The sequence below is a fragment of the Apis dorsata genome, unplaced genomic scaffold (genome assembly GCF_000469605.1).
Source record: "Apis dorsata unplaced genomic scaffold, Apis dorsata 1.3 scaffold_163, whole genome shotgun sequence".
NCBI lineage: Eukaryota > Metazoa > Arthropoda > Insecta > Hymenoptera > Apidae > Apis > Apis dorsata.
Window position 1 is genome coordinate 756,042 of NW_006263452.1, and position 15,647 is coordinate 771,688.

Below are 15,647 nucleotides of genomic sequence, written 5' to 3' on the forward strand. Positions count from 1 at the left end.
CCTCACGAAACACGAAATCGTCGCCGCGCGACAACTACGACGATTCGACCGTGGCCACCACGCCCTCCCCGTCGTCGTCCATCCGACGGCATTCCCGGAAAAAAACCGTCGCCGACGACGCCTCCGCCGCCGCCGTCAACCGACAACGCGACGACGGCCGGGATCGCCGATCCTCCTCCGTGCCCGAAAGCAGCGAGTACACCGGTCAGTCGGGCTCGTACGAGAAACCGTCCAGGAGCCAGCCACCCGATAGCGAGCACGACGATCGTAAAAGGGGTCAGTTCACCAGGAGTCTCAGTAACACCGACGCGCCACAGGACGAGAAAGTCGGTGAGTGAGAGCGGCCGCTTTCCTCTTCTCTGTCCTCCTCTTCCGTTTCTCGTTTTTCTTCTCTCTCTCTCTCTCTCTCTCTCTCTCTCTCTCTTTCGAACGTGCGATTCCAGTTTTTTCTTTCTTTCTTTCTTTCTCGAGGGAGAAGGGAAGAGTTTCCTTCTTCGCGTTTCCTTCTTCGTTTCGATTCGCCGTTTCGATTCGCCGTATTCACGCGAGCGTTGTTTCACAGACGGTAGTTTGAGCGACACGGCGATCGGTTTGAACGTCGAGGACTCCTCGAGAAGGGGTCGCAAGAGCTCGCCCGGGAGTAAAAGCGGAAGTGGAAGTAGCAGCGGTGGGGGAAGCGCGGTGCAGTATCAGTCAGGTCTGGGGAAGAAGAGTAACAGCACCAGTCAACTGTCCGCTACAGGTAACACATCGTCACACTAGTCGTTTCTTCCGATTTTACGTTTTAGAGAACGTTACTTTATATCGTTACTTTCCGCCAATATTCTTATAAACGCGATAATTTACGCGAGAGCGGTCGCGCGAAGAAAAGAAAAGAAAAGAAAAAAAAGAAGAAAACGTTTCTATATATTTCATACTTGTGTCATACTTGTACTCGCGCGATCTCTAGATCTTCTATTCTTTCTCTATCTCTATCTTTCTATCTGCCATCTTGAATCTAGTCAGTCTCTTTGTATAATATAACGATAGTCCCTCGAGTAAATAGCGTAGCGAATAGTTTAGCGCCATTAGTGAGTAGACCTAGGGTGCGCTCTCGCTATATGCGTCGGTGCTTTCGAGAAAAATTTCCTCCTCTCCTAAAATTTTTACATCATGCTTCGTTCTTTTGTACATCACTTGATGTACACGCGGGACGTGAAAAAACGTTTCCCTCCCTTCGAGAAACCTTCGATTCGAATTTTCCATCCTTCGATGAGAATCGAAGGCCGAATCGAAATCGAAGGAATCGCGAATCGTATCTCACCCGACGATATCGAGAGCGCATCGTAGATGTACAAAAAAAAAAAAAAAAAAAATCCCAGTAAAACGGGGCAGTATGTACATTCTAATCGTATTCTTGTTTTCTCCGCCATCCCTCCTCATCTCTATCCGCCTCTCTTCGACATGAACACATTCACACTTTACTTCTACCAACCGACTATCTCTCGACGCTGGGGACCATTCACGTCATCGATCTGCACCCACCTGCACGATTTCTCATCGTGGCGGGGCTATATCGTCGCTCGCGCGATCGTGTCACGGGACAACACTCGACGCGGATCACCCCCCATCGATCGCTGGAACGATCGCTCCTACTATTGTACGCAAAAACCTCGCAACAATATACTCAAATCAAATTCAACGTGAAATGTATAAATCTATATACCACACACTTTGCTACGAGTAAAAAAAAAAATCAAATTTCTTCACACACGCACCAAAAACGCATATACATCGAATATATATCGATACCGTATATGCAAATCAACAACACGATCACATCCACTGCGAAAACAACATCTGTTACTACATCACTACAACTACTTCTTCTACTACTTCTACTACTACTACTACTTCTACTTCTACTACTACTACTACTACTACTACTACTACTACAATCACAACAAAAAAACTGTGTCACGTCACGCAAAAACCATAACATACCACGTGCGTCTGTTGGTGGTACATGCGTGGGCGACGAAGGACGAAAACGGCGGCTAGGATTCGGGAAGAAGGGCAAGTCCTCGTTTACAGTTCATAGGAGCGAGGAGGTATTGCCGGAGGACACGGCCAGCGGAAGAAGCGGACGACAACCGAGTTCCGCCAGCAGCGACGGCGAGGGTAGCGGCGACGGGGACAGGTCCGAACACACCCTGCAAAATATATCATCCCCCCTCCCCCTTTTAATTATTTCTCTCCTCTACTTTGATTTCAACCTTCCCTTTGCTACTTCCCTTCTTTTCTTTTTTTTTTTTTTTTTCCCCGTTACGTGGGAGCGAGGGAGCGACGTGGCGTTTACACGTCGTCAAATGTCGATTTTTCGCCTTTCGACTAACTTCCCCCCGATGATTCGCGATCCAAATTTCAAAATCGTAACGCGCGACGACGGATATCTCTCGATAGATTTCTTTTCTCTCTCTCCAATAATTGATAATTAGCGGTCCATAACTCGATCCGGTCGAGGAGAGGAGATCGAAGCGCGAGACGCAGTGCCTAGCATCGAGCCTTCGAGAGAAATGTGAGTACAGAGAAATTGCAGAGAGGCACGAAGAGGCAAGAAGAACGAGAGCAACGATCTACGATCTATTTTTTTTTTTTTTACCAGCCAACAACTATATATATATATATATATATACAAACTAACACGCAGCACATAATTAACTCTTTAGAAAGAAGTTTTTGCATTAGAGAGAGAGAAAGAGAGAAAGAGAGACAGAGAGAGAAAGAGAGAGTGTGTGTGCATGGGAGTGAAACGCGAAACGTTTCCTGGCTGTTTCCTCTGTTGGAATTGCTTTGTCCCTCCTCGAATATTCGATCGAAATTTGAGGAGGAGAATGACGTTTCTTGAAAAAAATCAAAGCCGCGAGACGATTCCCGGTTTACTCCCCCCTCCCCATCCTATAGATAATTAGAGACTGTTTCCACGTAGTAGCGATACGTAACTCTTAGAGGAACGAGTTGTTGCACGTGTTGTTCTGAGCCGAGTCGAGCTCGATGAAGACCGTTCATCGAGATCTGGCGGAGAGAGAATAGAGCAGAAAGGTTGTATCTGCCGCTCAAGAATACCTTACGTATTCAGCCGCTCAAGTACATCATTTTGTTCGTTTCGGGCTGTTCTTATTCGTATTATTTTGTATAGCCTTATATATAGCGCCGGCCCGGGATTGATGCTGGCGCAAATACGATGTCGCGGTGTCTGTCTGTTTTGTACAGCTTTTACAACATTTTAGAATGAAACACGTGGTCAACTTGTTGCGAATCTCTGTCTGATCGTGACGAATCGAGAATCAACGCGGGTCCACGGTAGGTAAGTTGACCACCTGGTTCGTTTTCTCTTTTTTTTTTTTTTATCTTAGAGGCAGCTGTGCTTGGGGTGAGGATTGCTTCACCCATTACGGCTTATTCGTTTCTTGATGTTCTTCGAGCGTTGCAGTGTTCTTATTGCGCATTATATTTCTACATATATACGTACAATATGTATATATATACATATGTATTTATATATGTGTATATATATATATATGTATATACATGATTATACATATCTCGATATCTCTCTCCCTTTTTTTTCTTCTTATCCTTTTTTTTTTTTTTTTCAGTTACAATTACCAAGTAAAAAACTTGATTCGTTGAATGTAGCGCACAGTCTTGTACATTCTGCCTGCGGACACTTCTTAAGTATTTCTCGAAAATTTGATGGAACACATGTATTTCTTTCCAATTCGTGCGAAGAGAAACGAACGAGTTTTCGTAGGATCAAACATCCCCCTCCCCCTTCTCATACACGAGTTTTTGTGTTGAGACACGAACACGACACGCAAAGACACACACGTACGAATATATACGTAGTTGGCGCAGCGAGACCACCACTTTCAACAACGGAACCATAGATGTGACGTTTCGTTGAAGATACACACTTGGAAACATTCAAGCTTGTGACGCTTTTTTTTTTTTTTTTGCTCGCTTCTGACTGCAAACGCGAGCTCGAGAACGGAGTTGAGAAAAAAAGTTCTGGGAAACGATCGAATTTCCGTTGGCCGTTAACCATTGCCCTATCGTATTCTTTCTTCCAGACAGCGAGCGTTTAGCCCATCGAGGAACGAGATCTTTTGCAGGCTTCGTTGTGTGGGATCATCCATATCATCGAATCTCAAAGCTTAACCCGACAACACAGGTTGACGAAGTCTTTCTTTTTCTACGTGGTAATTGACCAACACTAAAAAAAAAAAAAGAAAAAAAAGTCAAGCCTTCCTTACCGTCTGCCTTCCAACCCTCATCGATTATATCATTCATATCCGACTGAAATGAGTTTCTCGATCACGAGGTGTACGTGTGCGCGCGCGTGTATGCGTATACCTTTCTCTCCTTATCATTTTTCTTAATTTTGTCACGAGAGAAAATTCGAACGAGTCATGTGAGGTATGCGTGAGCGAGTGAAAAAGAGAGAGAAAGAGAGGGAGAGAGAGTGAGAGAGTGAGGAGAGAGAAAGTGATCAGAATCGTGATTAGAATCGTGAAAGAAAAATCGAACGGCGACCACCTGGAGCTGGATAAAAGAGAAAAGAAAGGGCTACGGCAGACGCGATACCGGGATGAAAATGAAAGATTATAGCTTTAGCGGTTGTTTCTTGTTTGGTTTACAACGCAGAATGCAGTGTCGGCGGGGTCTTCGTCGGAAGTGGTGTCGCGGAGGCACGCGCCGGTTTATCGAGCCGGAAACGCAACAGCACGCCGAGCAGCATACAACGTTCCGAGGAGATTGTACCATATCAGCGCTTTGAATCCGGGAAACAGTCGGGATCGGTGGCCAGTGACACAGCCGGAAGTCTCAACTCGATCTCTAGTTCCGAAGGAAGCTCGTAAGTAGTGGCCTCCACCGACCGATTCTGCAACCGGAACTGCGAGACTCTCCTTGCTGTCTCTTTCTTCTACTTCTTCTTCTTCTTCTTCTTCTTCTTCTCCTCTCTCTTTGTCTTTGTCTGTCTCTCTGTTCTTCTTCGCGTTCTGTCTCTTTCTCTTCTCTCTTCTGTCTTCTTCCGTCTCCTTCTCTTCGCTCTGTCTGTCTCAACAATCTATCTATTATTATCTTTCCAGCAGGGTTACTCGCGAGCTTTAAATATAACGAAAGAAGAAAAGATCAATGATTTTGAAGTTGATTCGAGGAGAAGTGTTGGATTAACCCTGCTAATGACTCTGTTCTTTCTCTCTCTATCCGACTCTGACTTTCTCTTTCTACTTCACCGTGCTCCTCGGACGAACCTTTTTATTGTTTTATTGCACAGGAGATCGCGAACGTGAAACGTGGATCGTTTTGTCTTTTGACGTGTGATTGAGCTGATGTGTATGCCCAGCATCGATGTTTTGCTCATTCATGCTTCTTTTACTACCCCTTCCCTTCTTTTTTATCATTTATCATCACCACTACCACCACCATCACAACCATCATTTCCATTATTGTGTGCGAAACATGCGAACTCTTTTGTTCCTTGAGTTAACGTAATTCGCCACGAGAAGGAAGAAATGGAAGCCTGTGTACGAATGTCACTTATTTTTAAGTTTCTTTCGTTTCTCTCGTAATTTTATATTTCAATGTGATATCAATGTGATCTTGATCGTTATCATTTTCTTTTCTTTTTTTTGTCGATGTTATCGTCGTCTTGGCTTATTGCTTGGCTAAATAATCGTCGAAGCACCATTGTATGTGAACCGCGCACACACTCTGTGTATATACGTGTTTCCATCATCATATTCATTTTCATCATTTTCATACGACGAAGAATATTTTTATCTATAACCCATCTTAAAAATTAAAAACTGTTTATATACATATATATCTATAGAACGATATTATTCTGGACATATTTATTACGCTAATTTCTAATTCGATCGAGCGCAATACGTATATAATATCTATATATGTATATTGGCAGACGAATAATCATCAGTCTTTCATCGTTGAACCACACGTCATCCGCAGCTAATGATCCCAAGTATTTCTCTACTTTTTTTTTTTCGAAAAAAAAACAAAGAAAAAAAATTAACAAGATAACGAAACACCCAGGAAGATGGATATATATCAAATGTTAATGTCGTCTTACTCTATCTATAAAGAAAACTTTCGTTTCACGCGATATAGCAACGAGGATGCTAAAGTGTTGCGGTAACTAAGGACTAAGATTTTATAGACAATAAGACGAGGAAAGGTAAATCCTGAACGTAAGTTAAGAGAACAATATTATTCTGGATTAAGTTAATTGATGAAGCATGAATAGACATAGTACAATTAGTCAGATTCAAGGATAATCAGAGGCTATACGTAAATCTTAATATGAACGGTGAAGCGAATCGTGTCAAAGGGCAAAACTGATTATCGTTGAATGGTATACTACTATTACGCTCGTAGAATGGACTGCATGCACCGACAGCCTGCTACTAGTTCTCCAAAACTTACAATTTTCTTCGTATATATATTATTATATATATATTTACTCGCTACACCAACACTATTATATACTCGCAGCGTGTGAGTTCTTCTTGTCCATATAAATTGAATGAGATGTGCTCTCTCTTTCCGCATTTACGTCGAAGGCTTGCGAGAATCGTCCCTCGCTCCCGCGGAACGATCTCTTATTCGTTTATTTGATCCCCCTTCCCTTCTCTCGTGATTAACATCAAATTGATAAACTTTGGAAAATTAGAAAATCGACACAAATCGAAAAAAAGATGGAATGAACGAAATAAATATTACGTTATCTTCGATTCACAGAGTCTGTGAATCGAGCATTCCCTCGAAACTTTCTTTCTGTTAGACCAATTTTTTTCCCCCCGTTCTAATTTTTACTCTCTTTTTTTTTTTTTTTTTTCGGTCGGTCTTTTTTTTTTTTTTTTCGGTCGGTCTTTTTTTTTTTTTTTTCGGTCGGTCTTTTTTTTTTTTTTTTCGGTCGGTCTTTTTTTTTTTTTTTTCGGTCGGTCTTTTTTTTTTTTTTTTCGGTCGGTCTTTTTTTTTTTTTTTTCGGTCGGTCTTTTTTTTTTTTTTTTCGGTCGGTCTTTTTTTTTTTTTTTTCGGTCGGTCTTTTTTTTTTTTTTTTCGGTCGGTCTTTTTTTTTTTTTTTTCGGTCGGTCTTTTTTTTTTTTTTTTCGTTCGATTTTTTTTTTTTTTTTTTTTTAACAAACCCGCCTTAATAAATACTCTCGTGAGAATTTTCGATGGTTCGCTAAACGTTTCGATTTTGGGAACTGCAGTTGGTCCCCCAGTCTACGAATGTCAGGCGAAACCGGCCAATTGAGAGATTTCATCGAAGATCTTGGGCCTGGGCAAGTGGTCGGGAGGCAGGCACTCGGTGCACGCTGCCTTGGCGAGATTCAGCTCTCGCTCTCTCAGAAGAAAGGCTTCCTCGAAGTGGAGGTCATACGTGCCAAAGACCTTAAACCGAAACAGGGCACTAAAGCCATTCCAGGTTCGTTCAGTCAATTCTTGGATTTATTATAATTCTTGGATCCTATTCGCATTATTTTTGTTTTTAACGAATTAATTTAAAAATCAAAACGAAAATATATTGATTTTTGTTGAAATGAAGCCAGATACGCGCAAAATTTTATTTTCTTAGAAGAATTTATAAAACGAATGCGTGTCGAAACAATAATTAATTTGTTTACAATTAATCGTGAATCATTTTTCGTATCGATCCAGCTTCCTACGTGAAGGTTTATTTGGTGAATGGGAAGAAATGCATCGCGAAAGCGAAAACGACAGCAGCCAGGAAAACGTTGGATCCATTCTACCAACAGTCGTTAGCCTTCAGAGAAAATTGCCGGGGTTGTATACTGCAGGCAAGTATATATATCTTCTTCTCTTTTATTAGATTGATAATCCTAATCGAGAGATTCTAATCGGTTTAAGAGATTTCTAGATTTTTTTTAATCGCCCGTTTCTTTTCCTTGTTGATTACAGGTGACAGTATGGGGTGATTACGGCCGATTAGAAGGGAAAAAAGTGTTCATGGGCATTGCGCAGATCGTGTTGGACGAACTGAACCTCAATGAGATGGTGTTCGGGTGGTATAAGCTGTTTGGCAACATATCCCTGGTCAGTGGACCTCCATCCTTAGCTTTATCCCGTCGATCCTCGGCCACGTCCTTAGAGTCCTTTAAGATTTAAACAGCTCTTCCATCTTCTATTCTCTTTTAAGTGTAATCCGACGGTAGTTTTCGAATTTCTTTTCGAGCATAATTCCCACGATGGAAAGAGTAAAAAAAAGGGGGGGTAAAAAAAAGAAAAAGAGAGAGAAAAAAGTATAAAAAAAAAAGAAAAAAAAGAAAAAAAATACCGAATATATTCTTGATCGCGTTTGAAGATATAATCTACACACACATATATACATATATTTTTTTTCGAACGGAATATCTATATATATATATATACATATATATAGATATAATTGTTCGCGAATATTCGAGGATCGTTAAGATAAATAAAAACGCGTAAGTTTAAGGGATAAAGATTTTCATGGAAATTTCACGCGATATTCGTTTCATCGTGTTCCATCATGAAGAAATATCGCGTTTCAATTGTTCGACAATCGATCAATGGTATCGATATCATCGATAACCGTCGGCTCTGAATACGGTAAAAGTGTAAATCACGATCGATGATCGTATTTAACGAGAGAAGAATGGTGAAATATACAGTGAGAAAAGTTTGCGTGGGTAAAGAATTTTGGGCAAGTGAGTTCGCGTTGTTGGACGAGAAAAACGAGAAAAGTGTGTTTTACTTTGCAAGGTAACAGCGAGAATGGGAAAAGTGTGAAAGGTCGTACGAGAGGACATGTCTTTCTAGAAACACCACTAGCACATCACATATCATGTACGGCATATCAGATGAGCCACTAGTCTGTAGACTAGATGTAGAGATAGCAGCCATGTTCCTGGAGCGCCAGATAGTTTTAGGTACGCACTTGAGATCAACGCATCGTTCCTAAATAATTGATTTGAAATCGATTTCACGCGGATACCTGGCAATGAATTTCTCTTCTATTTATTTTCTCGATATTTGTTGTCTCGATCATTATATATAGAGAAGAGTTTGAATCATTTTGAATATATTTTTAAAAAAATATCCGCGTGAAATCTACGTGCTGTTAAAAGTTCCCCTTGTCTTCCGTTTTACATTGAAATACCTTATCGCTTTTTAAATTTCTTTCTTGTATTGATGGCCAATCGTACATTTTTTCAGCTTTTCTTTTTACTATGAATATTTCTTTTTTACTACTGAATATCTCTGTATTTGTTTTCTCTCGTCGACGTATTCACCTCGCAATCTGATTGTCTTCTTTTCCTCTTTCTATCTTCCTTTCTTTTTTTTTTTTTTTTTTTTGACTTTTCATTATTCTACAGCTACGAGTAATCGTAGAGAACATTGCTTGATTACTTGTGTTACTTTGTTGATCTAAAATTCTGCACAACATTGCACCCTATCGCAAATACCTTCTATTTTTTCTTGAACGATTTCAGTCCAATGTGCGAAACCTGTTCGATCTAATAAATTAAATGCTTCTATCTTTAAAAAAAAAAAAAAAAAAAAAAAAAAGAAAAGAAAGATAAAAGGTAAGTCTGCCGTATTCGGAGTCCTTTGTCCAAGTTTTCTTCAATGTCTCTTATAAATAACACTGAGAGAAACCAACCAAAGATACCCCGAGTAAATATTCCAAAGATGCAACAACCCTTTCCCCGATCTGAATCTCTTATTTTTAATTGTGTACATACATACGTCCGTAGCTACTTCCACATTTATATCTACTTCTTATTGTTCCTCTTATACGATGTTTCTATGGATTATATATATATATATATATTATTCGCGCCAAGAGCCGAACAACCGACTGATCCGTACTTTTTTCGTTTCCTTTACAGTGAAAGCAACCCAGAGATACTCGATACGAGATCGATACGAATTTCAACGCGGTGTGCTGTGAGAAAGGAGTGCCGAACGGTGGTGATTCGATGTTCGATGTTCAAGTGATACGGGGGAAACGAGAAACTTGTGAAGTGGTGAAATTGTTCGAATCTAAACCCGTTACGAACGGTGATGTGACGCGAATATTGTGAAACATTTAACGAAATTTTAAGTAATAATAATAATAATAATAATAATAATAATATATTATCCGCGTACTCGCGACAAGACATTTACAATATATTTGTACATAATTTAAAACGCTTCGTGTGTTGAACGCCAAAGTGACGATTTTCAGGACACGAAATATATATATACATATATATGTATATAAAGAAAAAAAAAAAAGACAGTCGTAGTACCAAATGAACAATCAAATGAACAAATTATAGAAAGAAAAGGAAAAGAGAGAAAGAAAAAAAAAGAAAGAAAGAAAGAAGGAGAAATTAACTTGGAACTCGTTGTCAAAGTTTTTAGCCAAGAGATATCATCGTCAGAGCGTATATTATTTATTGTAAATATTATAACAATATATATATATATATATATATACATATATATATGAATTCGCGATACGTATGCACGCAAGTGTTTATTAAGAAAATGATGAACAATTTGCCTTGACCGTCGCGTTTTCGTCATCCCGTTCCCCTCGCGATTTCAAGGATCGCGGCGTAACCGCAACGCGTATCGATTTTTACTATCACGTTCGAGAAAAAAAAAGGAAAAAAAAAAAAGAAAATAATAATAATAAATATAAATAAATATAATAATAATAATACTAATAACAATTATTTAATATAATATAATAATGACAAAGCTCGAGACGAGACCGGGACTTTGATTCGAGCTTTGTATCGCGTTTGTATCCGTCGAAAATCGTCCGTGGATTCGAACGTATCGCGAGAGCGAACGGGAACGAGGCCGAGAAATATCGTGAATTAGCGAATTGTTGTTGAACGTTAAAGTAGCCCATCTTCAACTATTTTGCGTGAGAGAGCGAGTGAGAATGAATGAATGAATGAATGAATGAGTGAGTGAGTGAGTGAATGAATGAGTGAGTGAGCGAGTGAATGAGAGAGAGAGATTGAGAGAGAGAAAGATCGAGAGTATGAGCGAGCGAGAGAAAAAAGTAAAATGCTAACTATATCGACTGTCATATATTGTGATTATGTTAGTTTTTATTTAATTGTCGAATAACCTCACGAATCGGATGTTACGCGTAAGGGGACAACCGTATGTACCTTTTAGAATATTTTATTCTCTTTATCGACTTGCACTCGATTTTCAAAGGAACGCTCGTTTTTTTAACGTGAATATTTACTGAACGAACCGCCCACGTAATTCTTGCATATAAAACGGACCCTCCGTGGAATCGCGCCTCGTCCCCTAAAACGAGACACGGCACGGAAACCGTCGATCCATGAATTAACATTACGCATCACTGCTGACGAACCTCTCGGGAACGGAAGCGGAAACGGCGCCCGCCATCGTCCACGAGGAACGAGGGGGGGCGCGATTCGTGAAACTCACAATCGATTTTATATCTCTTAATTCTCATGTTATGTGTTCGATCTTTGTCTGTGCATTTGTCTGGTCACTTGTGAAACACACAAAAATTCGATGAGCATGCACGTGTACGTAGATAATTATCTATATAGCATTAAACACTTGATTAACGAATGTAATTTTCTTTTTGCTGATTGTGCTTGCAATATGTGAATTCTCTTTGCGAAAATGGGGATAGGAGGGAGGAAAGGAAAGGAGGGAGGAAAGGAAAGAAGGGGAAAAAAAAAATTATGGATAAACTGGGATAAAAGAAAAGAAGAAATTTTTTTATTCGAAGAGAAAAATTGCGAATAAGAGAAACCATTCGAGTCGAAGAGATTAAAAAGAAATCTGCCGGTTTAATTGCTTCGAACAAATACGTTCTGCTTTTTGGATTGCACGTTATACGCATTCGTTGAGAAACACGGTTATTGTCGTCCTTTTTCATCACGAAAATTCAGTTCGTTCCCTTACATCGCTTCACTCCTCGTTTGTTGCTCTTTAAAAGGTACTCCTTGGATATTGATCGACGTCACTGAAATAGAGTCACCATTTTTCTTTCGGAGATACTGCAGAATAGCTACTTATGTAGGTACCACACGAGGGTCTAAAATTTGCAACCGAATCTAATTTTTTCGTATATCAATCTATACTTTTCCTCGGAACTTTTGAATAAGGATTTTCGTATATTAAAATTAGAACTTTAGAAAGTTTTTCTATGTCAGTGACTTCATTATCGATATCTCATCACATATTTTACGCTTATAAAATCCGGTGTCACGCTACTATGCTTTAAATTCTCGCGACAAGTCTATTTCCTTCTTGCATTTGCATTCTATCGTATTACCCGCTATTACCACGTGAAAATTCTACAAAATTCCAAAGAGATATAGTTTAAGCAAGTTCGAGCGAAACAATGATACGTTATCACGATGTGAGGCTTAATTTCGAAAACAGAATTGAGATGAGATGGATAAAAAATAGTGAGGAACTCGATTCTTTCGCGACAAATTCTATAGATAGGCTAAACCATCTGGTAACCGGGTAATCGATCGACCATTATTACGAGAAGGATGTATAAAAAAAGAAGCGATATCTTATCATACCTATAACACGCTTGATTTAGTGGACAGAACGTGCAGCAAGGGAATAAAAAAAAAAAAAAAAAAAAAAATCGAAAAAAAGAAGCTTTTTTACTCGTGAACGAAGAAAAAAAAAAAAGCGAACACAAACCAAACGTAGAGTTCTATCAGATGACGTGTAACGTAAATTATCAAATGAACAAACGAAGAAAAAAAAATTACTATTAAGACGATTTCTAAGTAAAAAAAACATTTTGCAAGTGCATGACTTATATTAGTAGACTCTTGGAACAATGATGTACGTAATTAACCACACAACAAAATATAAACTCTGTATTAGTGAATAACATTCGATAAGGGAAAAAAAAAAAAAAAAATACAAGACTACGAATTATAATATGTTCAGTTTGTAATCTGCCGGTTACTTGCGACTGTAAGATTCTTCGCGAAATTTGTTCGATTTCTAATTTCTAATTTCTTGCAATTATTCTCTTTTATTTATTAATTTTCATTTTATAATACGATACAAAGGAAAAATTTATTTTGACGAAATTGAAATAGTTTTAAAATTTTCAATTCTTTAATTTTAGCAATTTATTATAATAGTCATGATGAAATTATATAAAAAAAATTTCGCGAAAATCCTATCGTTGCGGACTGTTAATGCTTATGATATAAAATAATGCATATTCTATACAAACGTAGGATTTTTATAATTTATAGTAGCCGGTTTTAAGAAATTTCGAAAGAAAAAAAGAAAAGAATGGAAGGAGGAAAACGAGTTTACTTTTTCTACACTTGCATTATTAGGTAATTTGGAGAATTAAAAACATCGATAAATTCTCGTAGAAAATTTCGTTAGAAATTTTGAAAAGAATTGTAAAACAGGTAAACGTATCAAAAATGAAAACAAGCAGGCTGGATTTGAAAAAATGATAGATATCATTGTTTTTAATTTCGTATGATTTGATCTAATTTAATTCCTTGACTGTCTTCGCAATAACTGTTATTTAATATTTATATTAATTATTATTTTTTAAAAATATTTTTTAATATTTTTTAAAAATATTCTACTAAATAAATTAACTTTAAAAATTTTTTAAATTGACATAAAATAAAAAGAAATGCATAATTTATTTATTATTTCAATTTCAAATTGTTAAAAATAGCTGAAAAGTTTTAAGTGTAGAAATAACGCGAAGAGAGTCAAGATAGAACTTGTTAATTTTCACACTCTTGCCATGCCCATTTGTACATAGGCATGCTCAATCTTAGGATCGAACACGCATCGTGAATCACATATATATTATATATACACATATACATACAAATAGTATTAATTACGAAAACGAACAAATTAATATCCAACTTTGTACCTATATACTTACAATGAACTTAAACGAAAACGAAAAGAAGATTGAAGGAAGACAAAAAAAAAATGAAATCTTTCGAACAAATATAATCGAATCGGACAAAACAACAATGGCTGAAACGAGATAGAAAGGGGGCGTAATAGTGAAAATATAAAAGAAATAAATTAATCGCAAAGACAGATAGAACGAGTAAATAATACAATTTACATGGAATGCAGAAAATTTGAGAGCCAAGGGGTACCACTTTTGTCAAATTTAGAGAGGCAATTTAGGTTTACGATTACGATATAGGGTGTGCGAGAAAGAACGAGTGTGAGAACAGAAAAAGAGAGCGAGAGAGATAGATGAAAGGAAAAACGTTAAAAACGAAGGGACACTGTCAACGATTTCTTTACACAATGAAATTCATTACTTACTTAAAAATTTCGTAGAGACGATCCAGCGTAGTATAGGTGTTCCTGTAATCGCGTCGAATGATTAATACGATCAATAATGTGCTTCGAATTCGTTGCTTTTGTTAATGGATTTCGACAAGTCACGCACAAAGAAACACTGCACCATAGGATCATTTCGACGGAACTAAGGAATCTCAAATAGACTTTTTCCAATTCGTCAATGCCTCGATCACGTGACTTTCTAATACTGTTGATTCCCATAGTTTCCCGCGCGGGTCGCTCGCGACGGAATCGATGCACATATCGATCGTAAGATCACGCGGTTCTGATTCTCGAATATCAATGAGGCAACTTCGCACCGTTCGAAACATATGCGTCAACCGCTTGGGACGGTTTTCTAATTTATCTGTGTGACATACGTCCGGATATATTTCGAAAAGGAACACGGAGGAGTACGGGCGAGAAAGCAAGGAAGAGAGAAAGGAAGAGAGTGTGGAATATCACGAAAAAAGGTGCGTCATTTTCGTTAAAAAGAGAGAGAGAGAAAAAATTAAGAAATACAAAGGCGAAAGAATTTAAACAATACGATTAGATAAAAAGTTCCGTGAGAATAAAAAGAACTCGGCCGGGAACTCCTCCGACGATTTCTTTTTCTTTCGTTCTCGGGGAAATGTCTAGGATCGATACAGATCGGCTACAGATCCTTGACACGAAACCGTTTTCAATCGTAGTTCTGTATATATCTCAATGGTTCGGCTAGCTGGTAAAAAATTCGAAATGCAGTACTGCTACGATACGAGGAGTTCATGGCGGGATCTATACGCGGAATGATTAAATATAAAGCGTTAGTGACTGTATCCAGTATAATATATCTGATAAAAGATACCCCTGATGCCAGATATGGCGTGTGACAATAAAGTGATTCAATGATCTCGTCGCATTTCAATCGCAGCCACCTTTCACGATACACAGGCACACACTTATATATATACATATACACACACAAAACACGTGCATATAGACATGTATATTTTAACGCAAAACGAGAACATTTTTTTTGTAAAGTACGAGACGACACCGCCGGAATTCAACGATCACGATGTGTAAAAGAAAGTATCTCATCGTTTTCCGATTACTCGTTACTCCGCTGTTAATTGATAATGTCAGTAATATTTTTAACAAAATAAAGCTACCTTATTCAAAGCTGAGAGAACGACTTTCTTAAGAACCTTTATATTAAATATATATATATATATATA

General features: G+C 38.3%; 1 protein-coding gene across 1 annotated transcript in view; it reads left to right on the plus strand.

Annotated features, from left to right (window-relative positions):
• LOC102671532 (regulating synaptic membrane exocytosis protein 2) overlaps window positions 1-8,706 on the plus strand; it is a 63,103-nt gene extending 54,397 nt beyond the window's left edge. Inside the window, 7 exon segments of the mRNA XM_031509578.1 lie at window positions 9-330; window positions 563-742; window positions 4,113-4,241; window positions 4,687-4,897; window positions 7,281-7,495; window positions 7,729-7,868; window positions 7,990-8,706. Of these exon segments, the coding sequence (XP_031365438.1) occupies window positions 9-330; window positions 563-742; window positions 4,113-4,241; window positions 4,687-4,897; window positions 7,281-7,495; window positions 7,729-7,868; window positions 7,990-8,196 (1,404 nt within the window). The 3' untranslated portion in view covers window positions 8,197-8,706.
• The last annotated feature ends 6,941 nt before the right edge of the window (window positions 8,707-15,647 follow it).